The 22,108-nt window shown below is 41.9% G+C and overlaps 1 protein-coding gene and 1 long non-coding RNA gene across 3 annotated transcripts in view; both read left to right on the top strand.

Moving 5' to 3' along the window:
• Window positions 1-22,108, top strand: part of bbs9 (Bardet-Biedl syndrome 9) — a 185,377-nt gene that overhangs the window by 67,755 nt on the left and 95,514 nt on the right. For both annotated transcript variants that reach the window (XM_037785187.1, XM_037785189.1), the window contains 2 exons: window positions 233-405; window positions 524-676. In XM_037785187.1, coding sequence (XP_037641115.1) covers window positions 233-405; window positions 524-676 — 326 coding nt within the window. The remainder of the gene's footprint in view (window positions 1-232; window positions 406-523; window positions 677-22,108) is intronic.
• On the top strand, window positions 3,906-21,032 carry LOC119497230. The gene is made up of 3 exons (XR_005208889.1): window positions 3,906-3,916; window positions 8,920-8,924; window positions 20,889-21,032. It is a non-coding gene; the product is annotated as an uncharacterized LOC119497230 (long non-coding RNA).

The raw sequence follows: 22,108 nt of genomic DNA, 5'->3' as shown, positions 1-22,108 counted from the left end.
GACAGCGCTAAATACAAGTGACGCATTGTGATCCACTCAAACCACCTGCCGAGGTGGTCTGGGACGCATTTGACCACATATTTTTTGTAGTGTAAACGTATATCTATACGATCATTTATTTTATTTCTTTCTTTACTTCTCAAATCACATCAATACACAGTATTATTACATATTATTGTCACGTTACCTTACCCAGCCTCTGTGTAAGTGTTCCTATGTGTCTGTTTGCCAGAGCGTTACCGTATTCAGAGCGACTGTTTTGAGGACATGTGGATGGTGGTGAAGGAGTTGGTCCAGAGATTCGACCAGCATTTCTCCAAACTGGGAGTCAAAGACTTCAAGAAGAGCTTCAGTGGACCGCTCCCTCTGCAGGAGTACTTCCTGTCTGTAGACCACCACTTCAAGGTATACACCAAGGCTGAGGCCTCAGTTGACCTTCAGAGGGACCTAAAGAAGCATTTCCAAGTAAATTAATTTTTTTTGTCTCCCTGTCTGTGTGTGTGTGTGTGTGTGTGTGTGTTAGCTGCGTGTCAGTGCTCAGCAGTACCAGGATCTGCTGTCAGAGCGGGCCGTCCAATTCAGAGCCATCCAGCGCCGCCTGCTGACTCGATTCAAAGATAAAACCCCAGCACCCCTGCAGAACCTGGACACACTGCTGGACGCCACTTACAGCCAGGTCAGATACAAACACACACACACACACACACACACACACACACATAGTTCTGCTAGAAGACTGGGGTGCTCACATGGGTAATGAAGGAGAGACCTGGATATGTAGGTGATTGGAAGGAACAGCTTGACCAATGTGACCCCGAGTGGTTTCTGGAAGTAGAACGCTTTTGTGGGGAGGAGCCAGTTGAAGTGGTTCATGGTCTAATTCAACGGTTCTGAGGCCCTGTTACAGACCTGGCATTAACATGCGTCCTGGGTGATCAGATCACAAGTGGACAGCTCTAAGTACAGGTGTGAATGCATCCAAGATGCGTTGAGGATGCATTGAAATCCAATAGACCACTTTCAGAGGTGGTCTGGGCAACATATGGCTACATTCTTTTAGCAGTGTGAACGCGAATGCATCCTGGGCCACATTAAGGACCGCCTACTCAACTGATGTGTGCATTACACATCGAGAAAGGTTTGCAAACAGAAATGATGTACGTGTTTATTTGCATATAGAATGGGGAGGTCAGATCCGAGCACAAGTGGTCACTGGAGACGCATTCTAATGCCAGGTGTGAACTGACGTACTTAGAGCCGTCCACTTGCGATCGGATCACCCAAGACGCATGTTAATGCCAGGTCTGAACCGGGCCTGAGAGGAGACCCAAGGGCAAACTCAGAACATGCAGGAGGGTAGATATCCCATCTGGCCTGATAACAACTCAGAAACCCCCCAGGGGACGCTGGAGGACATTACTGGGGAGAAGAAACTCTTAACAGGGCTAGACAACCTTACTCAGGCCGCTGCCACTGCGACCTAAACGTGGGGATTTTATTTCCTCTTAGGAGGTCAATTTTACCTTAGATAGTAAGTCTCACTCCTCCACTTTCTTATGCTGTCTTTCATTAACTCACACAAACACACACATGACGATGACGTGTTAGTGTAGATTTACAGTGTGAGAGTAATACTCTGCTGATTTATGGACTTCCTCTCTTGAGGTGATTAACTGTGAACTCACACCCATTTGGACGCACACACACACACACACATGCACAAAGTCACATTAGTTTAAACAGACACAACCTGTTACGGACACACTTGTACCTGCACGCTAATGTGTAGACACTCTGTGTGTGTCTGTGTGTATGTGCTGTGGTTGAGGTCAGCGTAAAGCTGATTTTGAAACAAAGCAGCCGTTTAGCTTTTGTCTCGCCCTTTGTTTGAGTTTGACGTATGGGAGGGTGGAACTGCATTGAGTGTCTCTGTGGCAGTGTGTGTATGTGAGAAGCAAAGTGATGGTTCCTTGCCCCTGCTGTTTACTCTAGAGGCCAACTTGGCGGCCATCAGCTCCACCGTCCATTAGCTTCTCGTTAGCGTAGCGAGACTGTGTGACATCATCTCTTCATTAGCTGTTAAAGCTGTCAGTACGTCACTGTTTGGCTCTCTGTGATCAGAGCCACTCTCTCTGTCCAGCACGCTGCTCTAACAGTACATTAGTAACTTCCACCGAGTTCAATGAGAGGAAGTTAATGAGCGTGTTGAAGTTCTTAATGCCATTCTAACCCAAATAAACAATGTTCGCCTCAGGTTGGCTACAAGCTATCAGGGAGCCAGTTCTTAACTTGTCTGCCTTAAATGTTGATGTCCTCACTCTGTTTAATGTCTACCGCCTTAACAGCTTAATCAGCAGCACTTACAGCAATCATACTTTATCAGCAATGTTGTCTTAGGCACACAAGACAGAGATAAAAAAAATCAACAATCAAAAGGTAATTTGAATACATTGTGAAACTCAATCTCTTTAGTTAAACCACTGATGACTTAAGCCTTAGTTATGCTTTCTGCAAGGACATGAGCTGACGCGGAATCGTGATGAGGAAATGTTTGGATCTTTGTACTCCGTGATGGTTTCTCCTCCTCCTTCCGAACTTTAGGGGGCAGTGTGTGGAGAACTCATGTTCACAGCATGGTTTCCGCCCACCCGTGTCCACGTAGTTAGAAAACATAAGATGTGCACGGACAGGCGAAAACGCGCCGCAGGGGGCCCCCGCGGAGGGTCGTGTCTGATGGTGTGATGTCGCTTTGGCCTTGCATAAATCAAGCTTTACTGTTACTGTTTTCGCCGACAGTTTAATACCAGAGTTTTAATTTTAAAGAGAAGAAGTCTGATTATACAGTGGAAACCGCTTATAGTGATCAAGGTCTTGCTTTATGCTCTATTTGACTCTAAATAATAATAATAATTTACTAAACGAACATCATGCTGTACTGAAAAAGACTTGAAACTAGTGATTGAGACCATAAACTCATGTTTACAATGTTTACTGAGGTAATAAATCAAGTAAAAAGTAGGGTCATTTCCTCATAGACTTCTATACAACCAGACTTCTTTTTGCAACCAGAGGATTCGCCCCCTGCTGGCTGTTAGAAAGAATGCATGTTTATGTTGAAGTTTACTTTCACTAATGTCACAGTTACAGGTTTTTATTTGCCATTTTTGATTGGTTGTCAATCTCAAGAGGGCGGGTTTAACCAAATAACAGCCTGCTGGAAAGCGGATGCCAAAAAAGCGACAGCAGAGAAATGGACACTTAAGAGTGACGTGCGGCTGATGATGAATGCACAGAGCAACTTTTGAGGCCATGATGCACAATGAATCATAACCCTAATACTTGAAGTCATCTGCACATAATACATCACTGTAAAACTTTTTGTAACCTCTTCAAACTTTCTTGACTCCCGATGTGCAGTTTGAATTACCTGTCAAACTGCCGCTGTCTCACGCTACTCCAGCTCTTTCACTCTGTCTGATATCCAGCTCTGATATCACGACTCTGCCTCCTCAAGCTAATGCTTTCTGCTGTCACTCCTGTCCATCACCTGTTCTTCCTCTCCGTCTCTCTCTCTCTCCATCTTCCTCTCTTCCCGCCATCCAGTGGCTTGTATGCGGGAAGCTTCTGACACACTATACACTCTGTAATGTATACACACCCACCATAATGGAGGCTATCGACGGCTGGTCGGAAGAGTGATGAATGCGTCAAATTAATAATTCATGTCAGTATTAGGAGTCATGCTGCTGAGGCCGGGGCCAGCTCAGCAGTTTGCCTTCTGTAACAGGACGGATTTCTTAAGGATACATCACATCCTCATTTCTATTAGAAGGTTGACAGGGGAGTTGGATAAGCCTAAAATCAAATATGCTTTTAATTTGACGATTTACTGAGCCTTTTTTTTCTAGTTTCATCTGTCAGGGTGGATTTCCTTCTCTTGATTTTTATCACTCTTTCGGTTACGGTTTCTGGCTTTCCCAGACAGTTTTCTTCCCCTCCAACCTTTTTATTTGTCATCATATTTCATTCTTTTTAAGTGCATTTCCTTATTTCTTTTTTTTTTTCAGTTCAAGACTTTTTGTTCTCTATTTTTTTAGGGCTGTCAATCGAACATTTTTAATCGTGATTTATAGTTAATAGTGATTCATCTTAAATTAATCACACATTCACACATACTCTTATCAACATGGTAGTGGGTAAATATGCTTGCTTTATGCAAATGTATGTATATATTTATTATTGGAAATCAATTAACAACACAAAACAATGACAAATATTGTCCAGAAACCCTCACAGGTACTGCATTTAGCATAAAAAATATTGTATCTTCACTCTAGCTTTAAAACTAAACGTGCTGCAGCCTCCGAAAGATAAATAGCAGCCTGGCCGTCGGCCGTTTCTTACTTGCTTCCTTTTTCTTTCTTTTGACAAGGAGATGATGAACAAACCATTAAATTACAAACAAGTGCACCTTTTAGCTTCCCATTTTATTAGTTGCATGTTTGCTCAGAGACACTTCAGTGGTCTTGATGTAGGAAGGTACAAGACATTGTTCCTTCTTCTTGCCACCATAATCTCTTTTTTCCAATAAATATCAGGCATTTTAACTGATGAGTTCCCGGTCAAAAACCTTCTCCAGGTGAAACCTCACAGGTCTCTTTATAAAGTTGACATTTTGTGGGTGTTCACCTCATGAAGCCACGGCTCCATGCCAGCAATCACACTGTTGTTAGAATGGCGAAGGAATGTGTGGCCAATCAGGAATGCTGGTGAACCAGGCACCTCTTTCATTTCGGCCCGGAGGAATGTCTGCTGGGTAAATTTTCTGCATCAATCTTAGGTGATGGGGGGGATTTCCCCCTCGTTAGCGGTGTGTGTCTCCACATGCAGCGGCCGGCCATCGCCGACGAGCCGTCAGAGATAAGAGGAACGAGCTCCCTGGGAGAATACTTTGTGGTCGGCTGTGCATTTATGCAGCGGAGGATAATATTTCCATTGTTCATGCTGCCTTTATGAGCCTATATTTTATTCATGAATTCCTGAGAGCTAGCGAGCCTGACTTCATATGTGTGTACGTGTAAGCGCAGGGAACTTTTTTCATCTGCCGACCACAGTGGATGGATTCCAAAGTACACCCGATGTTTGAACCGTTTGACCAGCCGAATATGATTGATGAGTTTCAGAATCGAGTGAGACCCATGAATGATTGTTTGTTATGTGTCACAGTGGCCGGTAGAGAAGACAAACCAGCTATGGATGGACAAAATTCACCAGTTTGTTTGGTCATTGGTGGTAATTTGCAGCTCTACTCTGAGAGTTTTTCTGTCTTCTGTTCTGATCAGAGGTGTGTTTCTCCTCCACTTCCCTCCCCCGTCACTCCTTAAAAAGCCATCAGTCATCGCGGCCCCTGTGTTTTACACTCTCCCCTCTAACTGGTGCTTGATTAATCTGTGGCAGCCAGAGGTTAGCCCGGCGCTAGTGTACCTTGGCTAACTAACTCGCTAACCCAGGACTGTCACTCAAAGAAATAAAAACTAAAAGCCCTAAAAGGAGTTTTGTGGAAATGGATGAAGAGAGGCCAGAGGGGGCATAACAAAGGGAGGGAGGCTTTTCAGTTTCCATAAATATTTTCCCCAGCACTGTTTCCTCTGGAGGTGAAACGTCCGTCGTTTGTTAGTATTAGCATTAGCGCTGGGCTAGCAAGCTACTACGTCTTGGAGGTGGCGGGGGGGGTCTCGGGAGCCGGGCCGGGCCGAGCCAAGCTGAGCCTCCCTGTAATTATGAGTTCAAACGCTGGAAGAGGGCGGCCCGCTGACTGACGGGGTGACTGACAGGCCGTCCAGGGGCCTCGCAGGGCCCCTAATGGAGGCTTCTGGTAGACAGCAGCTTGATTTATCTGGCCCCAAATGGAGCTCTAAACATGGCTAAACACAGATCCCACTGTGGAGCGCAGGACCACCGCCATTAACAGTCGGGCCTCTCACTCCTTGTGTCTATGTGTGTGTATCTAAGAGTGCATGAGGAAGTGTGCATTTCAAGTATGTATATATATATGTATGTGTAGGCTACTAATGTTTCATTTGGCTGTGTTTTCACATTCATGACTGTATGTTTATTAATGTGTATAATCATATTGCAGTAGATTATGTGGTACAGGTTTATGATGGCATTCGCCTGCATGCATGTTCACTTTGTGGACATCAGTGCTCATATACTGTATGTTTTTATATGTGCATAAGTGCAAGCATTTTATCAAATTATGTCTGCATGTGTTTTTTCCTGTATTTGCCTGAGCACTAGAGGTCTTTACGGGTCCAAAACATTTGGACCAAATCCAAAACGGACTCATAGAGAAAAGACTCAAACCTACCATGCAAAAATATATTTTCAGCAAAAGAGACCTTATCCGAGGACAGTCGTAATTGATCCGAGGATGACTGGAGGAAGAGAAGCGAAGAGACCCAGATAGCGAACAACTTTGGCAGCAGAGTTAATAAATAGAACACATTTTTCTCTTGTGATGGCATGTGATCAGAGAGATGACAGAAAGTCTGGTTGCATCCACACATGACTGAAACACAGATCCCCTTTACAGCGGGCGGCAAAATGCATCTCGTATCCAGATTGTATATAGAGATTATTTTATCCTGATTACATTTACACCTGGTATTAATATGAGTCTCCAGTGTCCACATTGAGATCTGATTGAGATCCAATCGCTCTGTCTGAAAGGGCTGAGAGGTAGTCTCCGGAAGCACTGCAGCCGGGCACTGATGGTGGGGCGGTGCATAAAGCGCGGACACATCGGCCTCAAAACACCGCCATTTAGGGGGAGAGGGCCCGCAAACTTGACTTTGAGGTATATCTCTCGCACACACAGATGGAGGATCGGAGACGCTGATTGCAGACAGAGCAGTGGCGGTGATCTCTCTGGTCACGGCGGTCCAGTGACTGGAGGAACGTGCTGCAGGTTGAGCAATGCAATTACACTTTAAGACAGTTCTTGTAAAATTGCTTTATGTTAGGACAAAATCAAGTTCAGCTTATTTTGTTAAATAGAGAAGAGTGAAACATTTCTATAATCCCCAAAGTACGGTATCAAAAAAAGTATTATTTTGGTTTTGGTACCTACACTCAGGAATCGTATTGGCATTGGTATTGAAACTACCCTAAAACTACCAGTCCATGACCAGCCTGCTTGTGTCTGCGCCTGTACTCTTGTCACAGTTGACCAGTGTTGTGTTTTCACATTAACAAGTGTGTGTTCATGTAGAGAGAGAGTGTGAGAGTGTGTGTGTCTGGTGTGAATGGCAGCCTCTTAGGTGCCCTGTGTGTTTGTGTATCAGATTAAAGGACCGACGGGAGCCGAGAAACTTCCTCTCTCTCTCTCTCTCTCCCTCTCTCTTTCTCAATCATTTTCTGACTTCCTCCAGGAGATGTTTCACCCCAGGTACACACACATTTACACCCATCAGTGCTTTCTCTCACACACACACACACACACACACACACACACACGCGCACACACACACACACACACACACACACACACACACACACACACACACACACACACACACACACACACAAAACGAGACCCCTCTCGAGGCTGAATGGAGCACAGAGGGGTGACGGTGGTCTGGTTTGTTTTCCCTCAGGCAGTCTGTTTATGTGACTGTCTGTCTTATCACTGAATGGCTGTCTTTCATTCAGCTGACTGACACTCAATGTTCTGTGTGTGATGGGGGGGTCTGTCTCCTGGGTGAGGGATTTTGTCTTTTTATCCCCTGATGAGGAGCCACAGCAACGCCAACTCTACCTGTGTACAGAGCCTCCTGAGGCTGTTGCCAGGTGTTGGCTGTAGCAGGCTGGCTTCGTAGTCTCGTAGTTATACCTACGAAAAGTAATGCACTTTATTTTGTATACATCCCATGAAATCAATGTGTAATCGTGGTAATCGTGAGCCAGGAAGTATAAAGAGCAATAAAGGTTGTGTAGGGAGGAGTTCGGAGTGGATGGGTTGGTCAAAAAACACCAGACTTCACCCAGGAGGCCATGGTTCGTGTCCCGTGTGAAACCACAAGTCAACGTTGATTTATTTGTCACGTATCTTCGGTACTTAAGTAACGCCACTTCTGTAGCTATTTTAACCCAAACCACAATCTTCTCCTAAACCAAAGTTTTGTTGCCTAAACTGAGCAAATTGTTTCTGTGAAGACAGAAGTTGATTTTGAAAAGACTGTATGCATGTAACATGCGGAAACTGACATGTGTTGCTGGACATTCAGTAGGAAAATGCACAAAAAATGAGGAATAACTTATAACCACGAGGTTATTGGAACACATCTGCAAATGTGACAGCATTTCATTTATTTGTCTTTTAGTTTCCTGGTGCACCCATTTTTCTTTTAATCTCTCTCTCTGCTTTACAACTTCTTGTGATGAGCAAACAGAAATCAGCCGGTGTTGAAAGCCCTATTTCATTATTTTGGATTTGAACTGGTCATCCATTCAGTTCCAGGTAGCGTTAGGTCATTAAAAAATCTGTTTAAAGTTAAACTGTTTCAGATTTAGCTGTGTTAAACCTTGTCATATCAGTTGGATCAGATAACTGTTCTGTGATAGAGCTCTGGTTGTCAGCCCAAACCGAATCAGCCCCGCCCTGAACACCAGGCGGGTTTGAGCCGAGTCTGGATCTAATTTCTCTCAATTCCCTCGGGCTTGATCATTTTATTTATCTTCCCCAGATTTTAATCAGGTTGGGGCTCATTAAATGCCGCAGCGGTTGCGGGCGGGATAACACACAATCCACATCGGTTCCAGTAGGGTCAGTCCAGATTTCTGGACCCGACATAAGCCGTAGTATGAAAGTCGTATAAAAACAATCACAGAGGGAGGAAGAGAAGAGTGAGGATGAAGCATGCGTACTGTTCTTTATCAGACAGACATAGATGACCTGCCAGAGGATTTCCTCATAGATGTGGTGGAGCTGGAGGAGACTTTATTATTAACATATGGATGTGGTCGGAGTGGGAGGGGAAAGAGGCGGTCGAGGAGGGGGATCGGAGGGTGAAATTCAGAGAAAGATAGAAGAGATAGACAGATGAAAGGGAAACAAAGACATAGAAATACAAAGAATGAGAATTTTGGATATACCAAATATAAAGACATGTGGAAAGATGAGGAGATGAAGTGAGGGAATTAAAGAGGAGAGAAACTGAAACATGGGAGAGACAGATGGGAATATAAAGAGATTAAGAGATGGAAAGAAACAAATGCAAACAGAAAAGAAGACAAGTGCAAAGAGAAACAAAGTATGGAAGAGAGCGATGGAAACAATGCATCTCTGTTTTTACCGTAGTTTATGACGCAGGACAGACGGAAATGACTTTGTTGCAAACAGAGAGGAGATGGAAATACAAAGAGTTGTCTACTTCTCTTTGCATTACAAGAAGAACTTGTCAAATAGATTGTGAAGCAAAATGAGATATTAAAGGGAGAAGCGATTCACAGAGATGAAAGAGATGGAAATGATCATTTCCAGGTAGAGAAACACCAAATAAATGTAGATAAAGCAGTAGAGATAAAAGTAATATGTAAAGAAAGATTTGAATCGGGCAGATGGAGGGAGAGAGAGTCGTAAATGATCTCCTCCTCCTTCCTTTCCTTTCCTTCCTGTCTTCTGATCCCACAGCTGAAAGAATCAAAGAACAAATCTGACGTTTATCGTCTGTTTTATTTCCTATTGATCTGCTTTCATCTGTCTGCTGTCTGCCCGGCAAATGACAGAGTGATCCGAGCTCTCCATCACACCACAGAGGACAGACGAAAGAGAAGGGAAAGGAAACAAAGGACAGAGAAAGTTTCCCGGGGGGAAGGAAAGAGAGCAGAAGTGGGGGAAAAAGAATACTCTATATGAATGAATGATTTAAAGGAAGATCAGAGACTAAAAGGAAATCAATGACATAAAGCAGCAGTATAAAAAAAATAAAAACTTAAACAAAGAGCTTCACAAAAAAAAGGAAAAAAGGCAGATTACTCAGTGAAAGAAATAAAGCACAGGAGGAAACAATCAGATGACACAGCACAAGGACAAGGAACTAATTCAAAACAGGATGGAGATGAAGAGGAGGTGAATTAATGAAACAGAGTAAACATTGAGTGAACTGTTAAATGTAAAGAGCAAAGGAAATGAAAGGCTGTAGAAAATCAGGAGGAAGTAAAACATTAAAGGGACTCTGTAAGGATCAGAAATTGCTTGTTAACAGTGACACCTGTGGCCCTTAAGTCAACAACAGTAAGCGTCCTGTTGCTTGTGCTTGCACTACCTAGATGCAAGCGAGCATCGGTCAAAACAGTGAGGCGACAGACAAGAGACTGAACGTGATTGACAGGACAATACGTTGATTAACGTTAGCAACATTAGCCAGTTAAAACCATAATGTCACTATATATTTCACATGCTTGGCAGTAATGTTAGTTTACCAAACGAAGGCCCCTCCATGAATTGAAGTCCCGGCCGATGTTGATCCCGATCGTGGTCAGAAGGCACAGCAGAGACACCGTAGTTTTGGTCTGCAGGGCTGGAGTCAACAATGTTACTCACTCCGAAGTAAACCTCCATCACTCCACTCAGCAGCAGGGGAACAAGACACATTCCTGCACAAACTGCAACTTCCACACTTCTACATCCACTTGATATAGAGAGGCGAAGTCCTGCCCCTTCCGTTGGACCCCACGGGACCTGATTTCACATATGATGTTTGTCAATTTTAAGGATAATTTTGCAAGTCAAGAGTCACATTCCTGTTTTTCAAGACGGGCTTCACTAGATATAACTTTGTATTTTTGTGCGTTCGTGGAGTTTGTGTTGGAGTCTGAGTTGTGGTGGTGGCTGGTCGTTTGTTGCCGTTAGCGGACTCCATTTCTAACAGAACGTTAGTTATGGTTACACACTGAGCTGAAAATAAAGGAACTCGCAAGCACGCATGACGTTACATCCTTTGGATTTTTCCTGGAAAAAACGGCCCAGATTCTTCTCATTAAAAGCAGCCTACAGGCTGATGGAGGAAACCCAGAAAGTTGCAGATGGTCTCATTTCATTGGTTAGGTTACAACCTGTTCACAGATTGGCAATATAAAATGATTAAAAAACGTTCATATGCGTAAAAACTGACATGCAGTCCCTTTTAAAGGAACAACGGTACAGTGTGAGTTAAAGGTAAATGATAAATTCATGAGAATTCCTTTAGTACTCTGAAGAGAGATCATCAGCGTGGTCCTGCTGTGCTCCGGTTATCAGTTTTCCTGCCAAAATATTCAAACTGGAGTTTTGACCAACCAGTGACTATATTAAGAAAAAGTTTCCCACCATGCTTACCACATCATTTCTCATCGTGTCCTGTTGCTGGGCACCAAGCAGAGATTTAATAAATCATCCATGTTGGAAAGCTGTCATGCTGGGAGGAGATTAGAGAAGCAGAGATTATAGACTGGAGGCTTTTTTCCTGCAGCTTTAATTAAACAGTCTGATAGTTCAGTGCCAACAGTCCAGGGCTGATTTTACACCCCTGACCTTGGAAACCTGTGGCTCGACCATCATCGTGAACCGCTCTGATAGAGATCACGGGTGAGACCTGGATCCCACTTTGTTCTGCTTGGTGTCAAAGGCCAGTTTTGACCTTTTGTTGTCGTTTCGTTTCAAACTCTTTCTGGCACAGAAGTTTTGACTGTAACATACAAAACCGCAGCAGGTTGCTGTTTGCATTCTGCTTTGGTCGTGGGAAGCTTTTGTTTGGCCGTAGAGTAAATGAAATCAACTTTGCAGTTCACAAGACAGTGTGTGGAGTTCCGTGCTGTCGGCCATGTCGACCACAGACTGTAAACGTGTATGCTTTCAATGACGTTATGAGTCAAAAGACCACAGTGAAGTGGTGATTGAAAATGTCCATCTGCTGTGCTCTGCACTAGTGGTAGTGACTGGAGGTAATACATTAAAGTAGTCTTTTCCATGTAAAAACAAAATAAAAGTGATGACTGTATTGTTAAAAAAAAAAAGTTAAAATAACATAGGTAGTAAATGAAATACAAAATGCAACCATGAACTGCAACTATTTCCTGTTTCCCTGGAAATATAATAACGGGTCATGTTGTAGGCCTAAACCAAATAGGCTGATATGTACGAATTATACGCAGCACTACAGAAATACAAAAAGTCCATTACGTCCTACCGCGTGGATGAAATTCTCAGAGTCGACAGGGATGTAAAACTCAGCAGCACAAAGGCAACTTCCTTTTTGCAAACCGAATTCATCCGGCTGTTCTCACACACCTTTAGTAGCTATACCTATGAAAAGTAATGCACTTTAATTTGTATATATCCCACGAAATCAATTCGTATTTAGTCAACGTAATCGTGAACCTGGAAGTATAAAGAGCAACAAACACCGCGTAGGCAGGAGGCTTTAAATGCCCCAAAATACTTAACATCTAAAGTAATGTAAAATAGACACTTAAGTGACTATAACAGCAGGCTAAAGTTTAAAGTGTTAATGTAAAGTAGAAAGTAAATAAAAAAGCCAATGTGAAGTAAATTAATAGATGAAGTGAAGACTATTAGATTAAGAAAGGGTTAGGGTGACTCGATGTGAAGGAGACGTAACGTTGCAAATTATCATGTTGATATAAAGTAAAACTAAGTTTGCTAAAGTAAGCTGCAACAAGAATAAATGTTGGAAAAATTAAAGGGATAAGTTGGAGTGGACATTAAAAAAGATTATTTAACTAAGTTCAAACCATTGAATCAAAGTACATTGTGTTACGGTTATCGGTCCGGTGGCGTTGTATTGTGTTCAGACTAATCTTTGTTTAAACCAGCAGGACTCTGTCTGCAGGTCTGTGGAGGACACACCCCAAATAATAAGATTACACACCAGCATACAATATACTATACACACACACTGTGCCCACATGACGGAGGAAATGTGCCACGTGCATCTGATTTTTGATGAATAAATTCCTGTTCGTTAAGGAAATACCATTTCAACAATGATCCCTGTGTGTGCGTGTCATTCCATTATTTAATTAGCTGTAAATATAGCTGTGTATGGGGCGCGTCATGTGGTCTGCATGTATGGAAACCATATGCACAATGGGACAAGTTGGCAGTCTGTCGAACTGTAATACAGTGGAACAATATATACAGATCTGTAGCTAATGGATTTTGGGCCCAGGCTGGAAAACGTTTGTATGTGTGTGTTTATGTCTCCGTTCTAAGTAGCAGATACAGTCAAATGTAGAATGAGAATTTTCCATGTCCACGCTTTTGAGTTTTAGTCATGTGGTAATGGTTCCCGCTTTTTGTGTGTGCACTTTTTTCTTTGTTTTCTTATTATTATTATTGATACATTTTCTTCAGTAGATCTCAGCCCGCCATGTCACAGGATATGTAAAAGTGCTAAGTCAAAGGCAACTTGACTTGAGGAAGATGTTTTTCCGAAAGGCTTCCTCAGTTCCTCTCAGCCTTTTAGGGAAAAATCTTCATCAAGTCCAGTTACTTTGAGAGGCCAAATGTCTTCAATAAATCTGCAGCAAGTCCTGCTACACTTGTACAATTTTTCCATCACCCGTCTCCCTATTTCCATTACTAGGGTTGAGATTTGATAGCATTTTACCAAACCAAAGTTCTTTCAAATCAATTGTTATGATATGCATAAAGGTATGTCTGAGTACCACCGCCAGCACGAGCACATCTACCAGAAGACAGCCAAAATTAATTAGCTACAGATAATGTATTTTATCTGTCATGTTGATCACATAGACTGAGGTGGACATAGTCACCGTGACGTCACCCATTGGTTTGTGGACTACGATTTTGATGTGACAAGTGACATGAGAGGGTGAAGCTAAGTACAACCAAACGCTGAATAAGACATTTTTAGGTGACCAAAATGTTTGAGTTGTAAACAGTGCGAAAACAGAGACCGGACAACGGCGTGGTAGCGACCTGTCAATCACAAAGTAGCCACGCTCTTAAGCATACCCTGCTTTATGGTCTATTTGACTCTAAATGGGACCATAATTTACTAAATGAACATCATGCTGTATTGAAGAAGACTTGAAACTAGCGATTGAGACCATAAACTCATGTTTACAATGTTTACTGAGGTAATAAACTAAGTGAGAAGAGGGGGTCATTTTCTTACAGACTTCTATACAATCGGATATACAATGTTATGTTTGCAACCAGAGAAGTCGCCCCCTGCTGGCTATTAGAAAGAATGCAAGTTTAAGGTACTTCCACATTGGCTTCACTTTTCAGACGCGGAGGTTGCTTCATGTGGCGGTCAGCGCCACTTTCACTGAAGAAAGGTTTCCTGCATTGCTTTTTGCTAATAAAAAAAGAGTCAGAAGAGATGAAAGGTTTGATATCAGATTATTTTTTTCAGCCTGGAACCAGATCCAAAATTGAACCAGTTATCGTAACCCAACCCTGCGGTCTGGTAATGTAATTTCAAGACGAGATTAGGTTTGTAAAATTGAATCTGTGTTTTTCGCGTGTACGTTGATGAGGCAAATAAAAAGTCTGACGACATGAGATTAGAATCGGGGGCTCCTAAACTGATGATTTGAATCATTGACGTTTTTATTTTGTTTATATAAATTAAGTTAATTATGTGTGTGTGTGTGTGTATGACTCTGGCCTGCATGACTGATCACCACCACCAGTTCACTTTCTCCAAAATCAACACGTCTGTCTCTGCACGTTGTGCGTGTGCGTTTGTTGCTTCCGCCTCACAAACAATGGCCGATTTATGCGATTACACATATTTACTCTGTAATCAGCGCGTGTGTGTGTGTATGTGTGTGTGTGTATCAAAGAGAGAGAGTGCGGCGGCCTCACGACGCCAAGCCGAGGATATTTATCTTGTTGCAGTGAATTCCCAGAGTTCTCCTCATTTTTTTCCCTCTTTCTCTCCCTCCTTCACCCACCTCTCTTTCTCTCTCTCTTTTCCTCCCCTCTGTCCTTCAAAGGAGACCATTGAGAGTAAAGCAAACAGGCATGGCGGGGGCAACACATACACACACTCCAACATACACACACACACACACACACTGCTGCCAAGGGTGTGTTTGTGGGTACAATTTATTTAGTGTGTTTTTTGGAGTTTGAGAGCAGTGTGTGTGTGCGTATGTGTGCATGTGTGTGTGTTCATGATTATGAAAGTGTGCGTTGTGTGTGTGTGCATGTATGTTTAAGTAAGTGTGTGTGGACTTCACATTACAAAGCCGCCAGTGTGTTTGATCAGATTAGCGATCTAAGAGAAGGTGAACTGCAAGCTATGTTGTCAGTGTGTTAGCATCACAATAGCATTAGCATTGACCTCATTTACTTTACATTAGCATTGTTAGCTTACGATTAGCTTTCGGCTCCTTCAGTTGTAAGTATATGGAATTCTGACTCGGCTTGCCAACGCTCCTTAGCTCCAAATTAGTGTCGTTTTCACTGGGACCACAACCAAAACCATCACCTCAGACCTGGCTCTCTCTCTGTGTATGTGTGTGTGTGTGTTGGCTTCTCAAGTCTCTCTGGTCTGGACTGCATCAAGTGTGTGGTTCAATGTTGGACCGTAGGGACACCATGTGTGTGTACAGGTTGTGTGTAGGTGAGCATAGGGAATACGTATGTGTTTCAGTCTGTGTGTGCACCATTCTGGGAAATATATCTTCTTCTCTTTCTCCTTTTTCTTTATTTTAAGCAGCTTCTCTTAATTCAGAATAAGAAAGTTATGGACAGCCATGATGTCTTTGCAGCAGCAGCAGCAATGCATTATGGGCCATCTAAGCTGGCTGGCCTCATACATCATTTGTAGCTATAGCTATGAAAAGTAATGCACTGTAATTTGTGTATATCCCACAAAATCAATTTGTGTGTAATCCATATAATCGTGAACCAGGAAGTATAAAGAGTGACAAACGCTGCTTAGGGAGGAGGTCGGGGTGGACGGGAGGGTCCAAAAACATCAGACTTTCGCCCAGGAGACCGCTGTTTGTATCCCGTGTGAAACCAGAATTCAACGTTGATTTATTTATCACATAACGTCTGTAAAAGCATCACATTGTTGCCTAAACCTAGCAAAGTTGTTTCTAGACGGAACTTTGTTTTGAAAAGTCTGTATGCATGTAACGAGCAGAAATTGACACATTTTGCGGGACTTTCATAGGAAAATGTACAAAAAATAAGGAATAACTTTTGGTAAGATATCATACGATCATGGATGTATAACGTATAACGCGCTGAGACCGATTTGCGAGTCATAAGCAGGAGGACGGAGGAGACGAGGACGCACAAAATAGAGAAATGAGAAGACCCACAAGGTGAAAACCAGCCACACGCTGTCACGGCTGGCTCACTTGCCCGGCTCTACAGCCGCAGGGATGTGTGTCGTGCGTGCATCTGTGTGATTGTGTGTGTGTGTGTGTGTGTGTGTGTCTCTGTGTGTGTGGTGCTAATTTGTAGTCAGGATCTCTCTGTGTTTTGTCTGCCGAGATTAGACTGCCTTGTTTTGGTCTCTGACCGCAAGCAGACAATGCACGATTTACACACACACACGCACGCACGCACGCACGCACGCACACGCACACAGAGCAAACAACAACCTGACTCGCTGTCCTATTCGGTCGTATTTTATCACAAAGCAATGACTAATAAAAAGGACTTCAGCTACATGTATAAACAGAGCATGACTAATGTTTGGCATTTAGCTGTGTCATTCTAACCAGGGTTTGGAAAATTACATTTCATTTTTATTGATACATTTTTAGTGAACTACAGTTCATAGATCACTGCCATAACAAGAAACCACAACAACCATGGAGGGATATCCTGTTGTATCTCTGCTGGGATCTGGTCTCAGCGCGTCATCTTGAAAGATGTCTCAATCATGGATGTGTTTACATAGGAGTTGGTTGAAAGCCCGGTTCGTCACATACTGTTGTGCGTCGGTTTCCAATGCCGAGGGTCGCTGCACAGTCGTCGCTGCACAGTCGTCGCTGCACAGTCGTCGCTGCACAGTCGTTGCACAATTGGTGCACAATTCGACCTGCAGTCGGAGCTCCGGCAGGCGGTTGAGAGCTCCGCGCCCGGCAGCAGTGGCTCCTCCTCCTTTGGTTAGCAGCAGAGCTTCATCTCGCTGCTCCGCCGGTCCTACCACTGTTGTCCACAGGGGCCGCCAAAATCAACACAAAAATCAAAGAATGTCAACAAAATCATGTTTGTCACTTCAGACATTGTTTTATCTTAAAAGTGGAATAATGCAGAGCCTGAGAACTTCTTTACAGAAATATGTAACAGATGTTTTCTAGTCATTATAAGGGGACTAGGCAGGTAAATACATTATTTTAATGGCTTGGATTTGATTAACAAAATCCTTCTTGCTTTTGTTGCTTCTTCTCTGATCATTGACTTTTCAAACAGTTCAGCATTTGACTAGATTATAAAGATTAACAGCAGCCTATCAGCAGCCAGCAAAGGACCGTAGCTTCCTCATAATGACCAGAAATCATGTCTTTTTGTTCTTAATGTCTCAAACCACAAGCTTCGACTAATTTTACAGGAGGTTATTACTGACAGGAAGTTGTTAGTCATTTCTCCCACCATTGTTTCCTCGTGCAGCCTCAAACAACAACAACACACTGATGACAAACTAAGGCCACACCTCCAGAGAAGCCCTCCGCTAAAGGCTGCTAATCTGTGCTTTGAAGCATAATTCAATTTATTAATTAATTTAGTTTATGTTTATGAAACTGTACAGATGTTATATTTTATACAGTTAAATATCAGTTCTCCTGACCTGCTCCTCTGTAAACATGCAGCTGGCTGCAGAGTCAGTGAAAGTAATTCTGAGTTCGGGGATGAACCCGTCATTTAGCTTTAGGGAAAACATCCCTGAGGCTCTTGTTGTGCGTCACATTGAATTTAAAGTCAAATGTAAATAATATCAGAGACCAAACAGCCAGAATAAATCAGATCCCCGGTGCAGAACGCCGGCTGGACACACAGCTGGACTCACATCTGGCTCTGCATGAGTGTGTGTGTGTGTGTGTGTTGTGTGTGTGTGTGTGTGTGCATATGTATTTTTCTTGCACACATGTTCATCTTTACAAATGTGCATCAAAATGTGTGTGTATGCATGCAAACAACCTGCCATGTGTGTGTGTTTGTGCACCATATGCGTGTGCACGTGTGCAGCCTGGGAGGTTAGTGTCAACTGTTAATGACAGGCCACGGTGTGTGCGTGTGCGTGTGTATGTGTGTGTATGTGTGTGTGTAATGAGTAGAGAGAAAGGTTCTGTGTGATTATAGGCCTCCTCGTAGGACCAGAGAGACTAAATATGGCTTCAGACTAAACACTGTCCCCACACACACACACTTATATGCTCACACACACATGCTCACACACCACACCACAGACCACATACACATTGGCAACATACAGCACATATGAAGAGAAAAGTCTGAAAATAACTTGGAGATATTTTTATGATCAGACAGGACAGGAGTTATCTTCACCGTGTGTGTTTCTGTGTCCTGTTACTGTGTGTGGAAATAAATCTGACACACAACATCAAGTCCTTTGATGAGTTGTGGCATGTAGTTCCTCTTGTTTGTTTTGTAATTCCAGCATGTATGATTACAATTGGATATGAAGTGTTTGACTCCAGACTGCTGTGTCCTTTTCAAGAAAATAATGGTTCATATTTAAACTTTTTTGCTCACATTATAGTTTAATGTTGCAGATGATTCCAACCTTGAAAATGTTTGTATTTTGTGGATAACAGAACTTCTGTTTTCCCTCAATTAGGGCTGCAACTAACGATCATTTTCATTGTCGATTAATCTGCCAATTATTTTCTCAATTAATCGATTAGTTGTTGGGTCTATAAAATGTCAGAAAATTATGAAAAATGTAGATCAGTGTTTCCGAAAGCCCAAGATAACGTCCTAAAATGTCTTGTTTTGTTGACAGTTTACTGACATAGAGGAGCAAAGAAACCAGAAAATATTCACTTTTAAGAAGCTGCAATCAGAGAATTTTGACTTTTTTTTTCTTTAAAAAATTACTCACACCAATTAATCAATTATCAAAATAGTTGGCGATTAATTTAATATTTTACATTTAATCGATTAATAGATTAATTGTTGCATCTCTACTCACAATACACTTTCACTTTAACGTCAGCAGAAAAGATACCAGAAGTGTCCTTAAGCGAGACATTTAACCTCTCCCGCTCCCCGGGTGCTTCACAGCAGCCCACTGCACAAAGAAACAATACAATAATGACAATAAATAATAATAATAATAATAATAATATTGCTGTTATATATATATATATATGTATATATATATAAAATATATATATATACATATATATATATACATATATATATATGTATATATATATAAAATATATATATATACATATATATATATACATATATATATATGTGTGCGTGTGTGTTTCCCTCAAAATGTAATTGACAATGCAGAAGAAGTATATTATATTGCATATTTGAATAAACGCTGGTTCAATGGTAATCGGGCAGCTGGCAGCAGCTTTTTGTGGCTTGTTCTGTGATCATTGGCTTTTCAAAGCATTTGACAAGATTTCAAAGACCCAACAGCAAACAGCAAGAGTGCTTCCTCATAATGACCAGAAACCATCTTTGTTCTTTATGTCTCAAACCGCAAACATCTGTTGATTTTACAAGAAGTACATTACTTATTATGCTCCTTTCGCCCGCCATCAATTCCTCATGCAGCAGCAAACAACAAGTCTCTAGTTTGCTAAATTTGGACAATGTGCTACTTTTCTTTATCTTACGTGATAGTAAACTAAATATCTTTTGTCAGATTTTTTGGTGACATCACTTTAGGCTTCAGGAAATTTGTATTAATTGTATTTCCTGACATTTTATAAACCAATAGATTCATCAAGGAAATATTTTACAGATGAGTCGCTAAAGAAAAGACAGACCTTGCGTACCCACACACCTTGAATACATCCATATTTGTCAACCGTGAGATCTCAAAAATAGGGAGGATTTTGAAGCCAAAGCGGGGGGCCTGGGGGAATAAAATGTAGTTTCAGAGACTTTGTTTCCTGCATCCTGGTGACTTTTAAAATTAAAATTAAAATAATTAGTACAATGCAACACATTTTTTTATATTAAATTGGCCTACTTTTGATTTCACTTTTAATCCTCAGGAAAGAAAACTGAATAATTTGCCCCTCTGGCGTGAACTAATGTGAATCTCTGGCATAGACTAATATTCACATTGTGCCCGAAACAGGTTGAGATGACGAAAAGGAAATAAAGATGTGAAAATCTGCCATAAATCAGGAGAAATACGTGGGCAATGAAAAACAGGGGTCTCCCGAGAAAAATCGTGAGGTTGGCAAATATGAAAACGTTTTGGATGGAGGACTGGGTGTCAGTTATGTAAACTTGTGTCATTTATGTAAACTGACTACTAGCACAACTTTGAAAGGAAAATATTAAAATGCCATACCATTTTAATGGTCAGCATTCAGGGATCAAAAAGATTTGCATCTTGACTTACAATTAGCTTATGGAGACTTATGGAGACATCAAAGCTGCTCTGCTCATTCACGTCAGCATCAGATAGGGATGTCTCTCTTTGCTGCAAAGCTCTGCATGCTTTGATACGTTTTAATATTAGGGCTGTCAGTCGTTTGAAATATTTAATCGTGATTAATCGCATGATTGTCTATAGTTAATCGCAAATTAATCAAATTTTTTTCTGTTCAAAATGTACCTTAAAGGGAGCTTTTTCAAGTATTTAATACTCCTTTCAAAATGGGAGTAGTATCTTCACTCTAGCTTTAAAACTGAGCCATTACAAGCAAAAAATCGCAGGTTGCGTTAATGTATTAAATAAAGTATTGGCATTAAAACAAATTTGCATTAACGCGTTATTATCGCATTGACTTTGACAGCCCTATTTAATATATTTGATTAAATCAGCTCATTGTAGAGAGCAGAGTTTACACCCAAGTAGCTGAGAGTCAGTATGTGAGAAAATGTGTGTGTGGCAGGCGTGTCAGTGTATTTTTTTGCACCATTGAACTCTTCGACGGGCCAACAGAGTTCATATATATTTTGGCTTTTGAGGAAGGTTTAAAGCAAACACACACACACACACACTCCGCACTCGCAGCTGTTCTGGTGAAATGGGCCCTTGGGTTAAGTCACATCACATGCTATTAATACGCGCTCGCTAACAGTGTGTGTCGTGTGTGTGCACGCAAAGTCTCTTTGGGAGGCTGTCCGAGTGTGTTTGTGTCAGGACTGATCAAGTGTGTGTGTGTGTGTGTGTGTGTGTGTGTGTTTGTGTTTGTGCTTCAGCCTGAATTGATTTAAGTGCTTTAGGGCGTGAGTGTGTGTGGTGTCAGTGTATCTGTTTGAACTTTGACCCTGACCACACTTCCAAACAGCTGTATCAGCCCTCTTTATGAGGTGTGTATGTGTGCGTCTGCTTGTGTGTGTGCGTGTGTGTTTCAGAGACCTATATCCTCCTTCTCCACCTCTAAGTTTCCTTTCACCTGGCCTGACCTTCACATGCAGGCGATGTGATGTCACGTCCAGATGTTTCCAGCCGTTCTAGTGTAGTTCGATGACAGAAAATGTTTCAGTGATGTTAAACATTGAGATTCTTTCACAAATTACTTTTCACACTTTTTCTTGACTGCCTTTACTGTCAGTATCATATTCTACTTTTCAGCGCAGTAGTCCAAACAGAGAAAGTCATGAAATTTGATAAATCCTTTGAGAATATTTGAGGAATGTACCAGAGTGTATTTGGCAACTTTAACAAAATTATTTCATCATAGTTTTTAGCCAAACTGGAGGGTAAAAAAGCATACAACATAATCAATAAAATACTACAAACTCAACTGAATTTTGTGAATTTTACAACAAAAAAAGAAATCCTCAAAGATCCTGTCTGTGCACTAAATTGTGTGTTAGGTGATGAGTCACAAACAGTCGACGACCTCCGGTTCTGAAAAGTGAAGCCAAAGCTGA

This window comes from Sebastes umbrosus, chromosome 11 (assembly GCF_015220745.1).
Source record: "Sebastes umbrosus isolate fSebUmb1 chromosome 11, fSebUmb1.pri, whole genome shotgun sequence".
Taxonomy (NCBI): domain Eukaryota; kingdom Metazoa; phylum Chordata; class Actinopteri; order Perciformes; family Sebastidae; genus Sebastes; species Sebastes umbrosus.
This window is presented reverse-complemented; position numbering and strand designations above follow the sequence as displayed.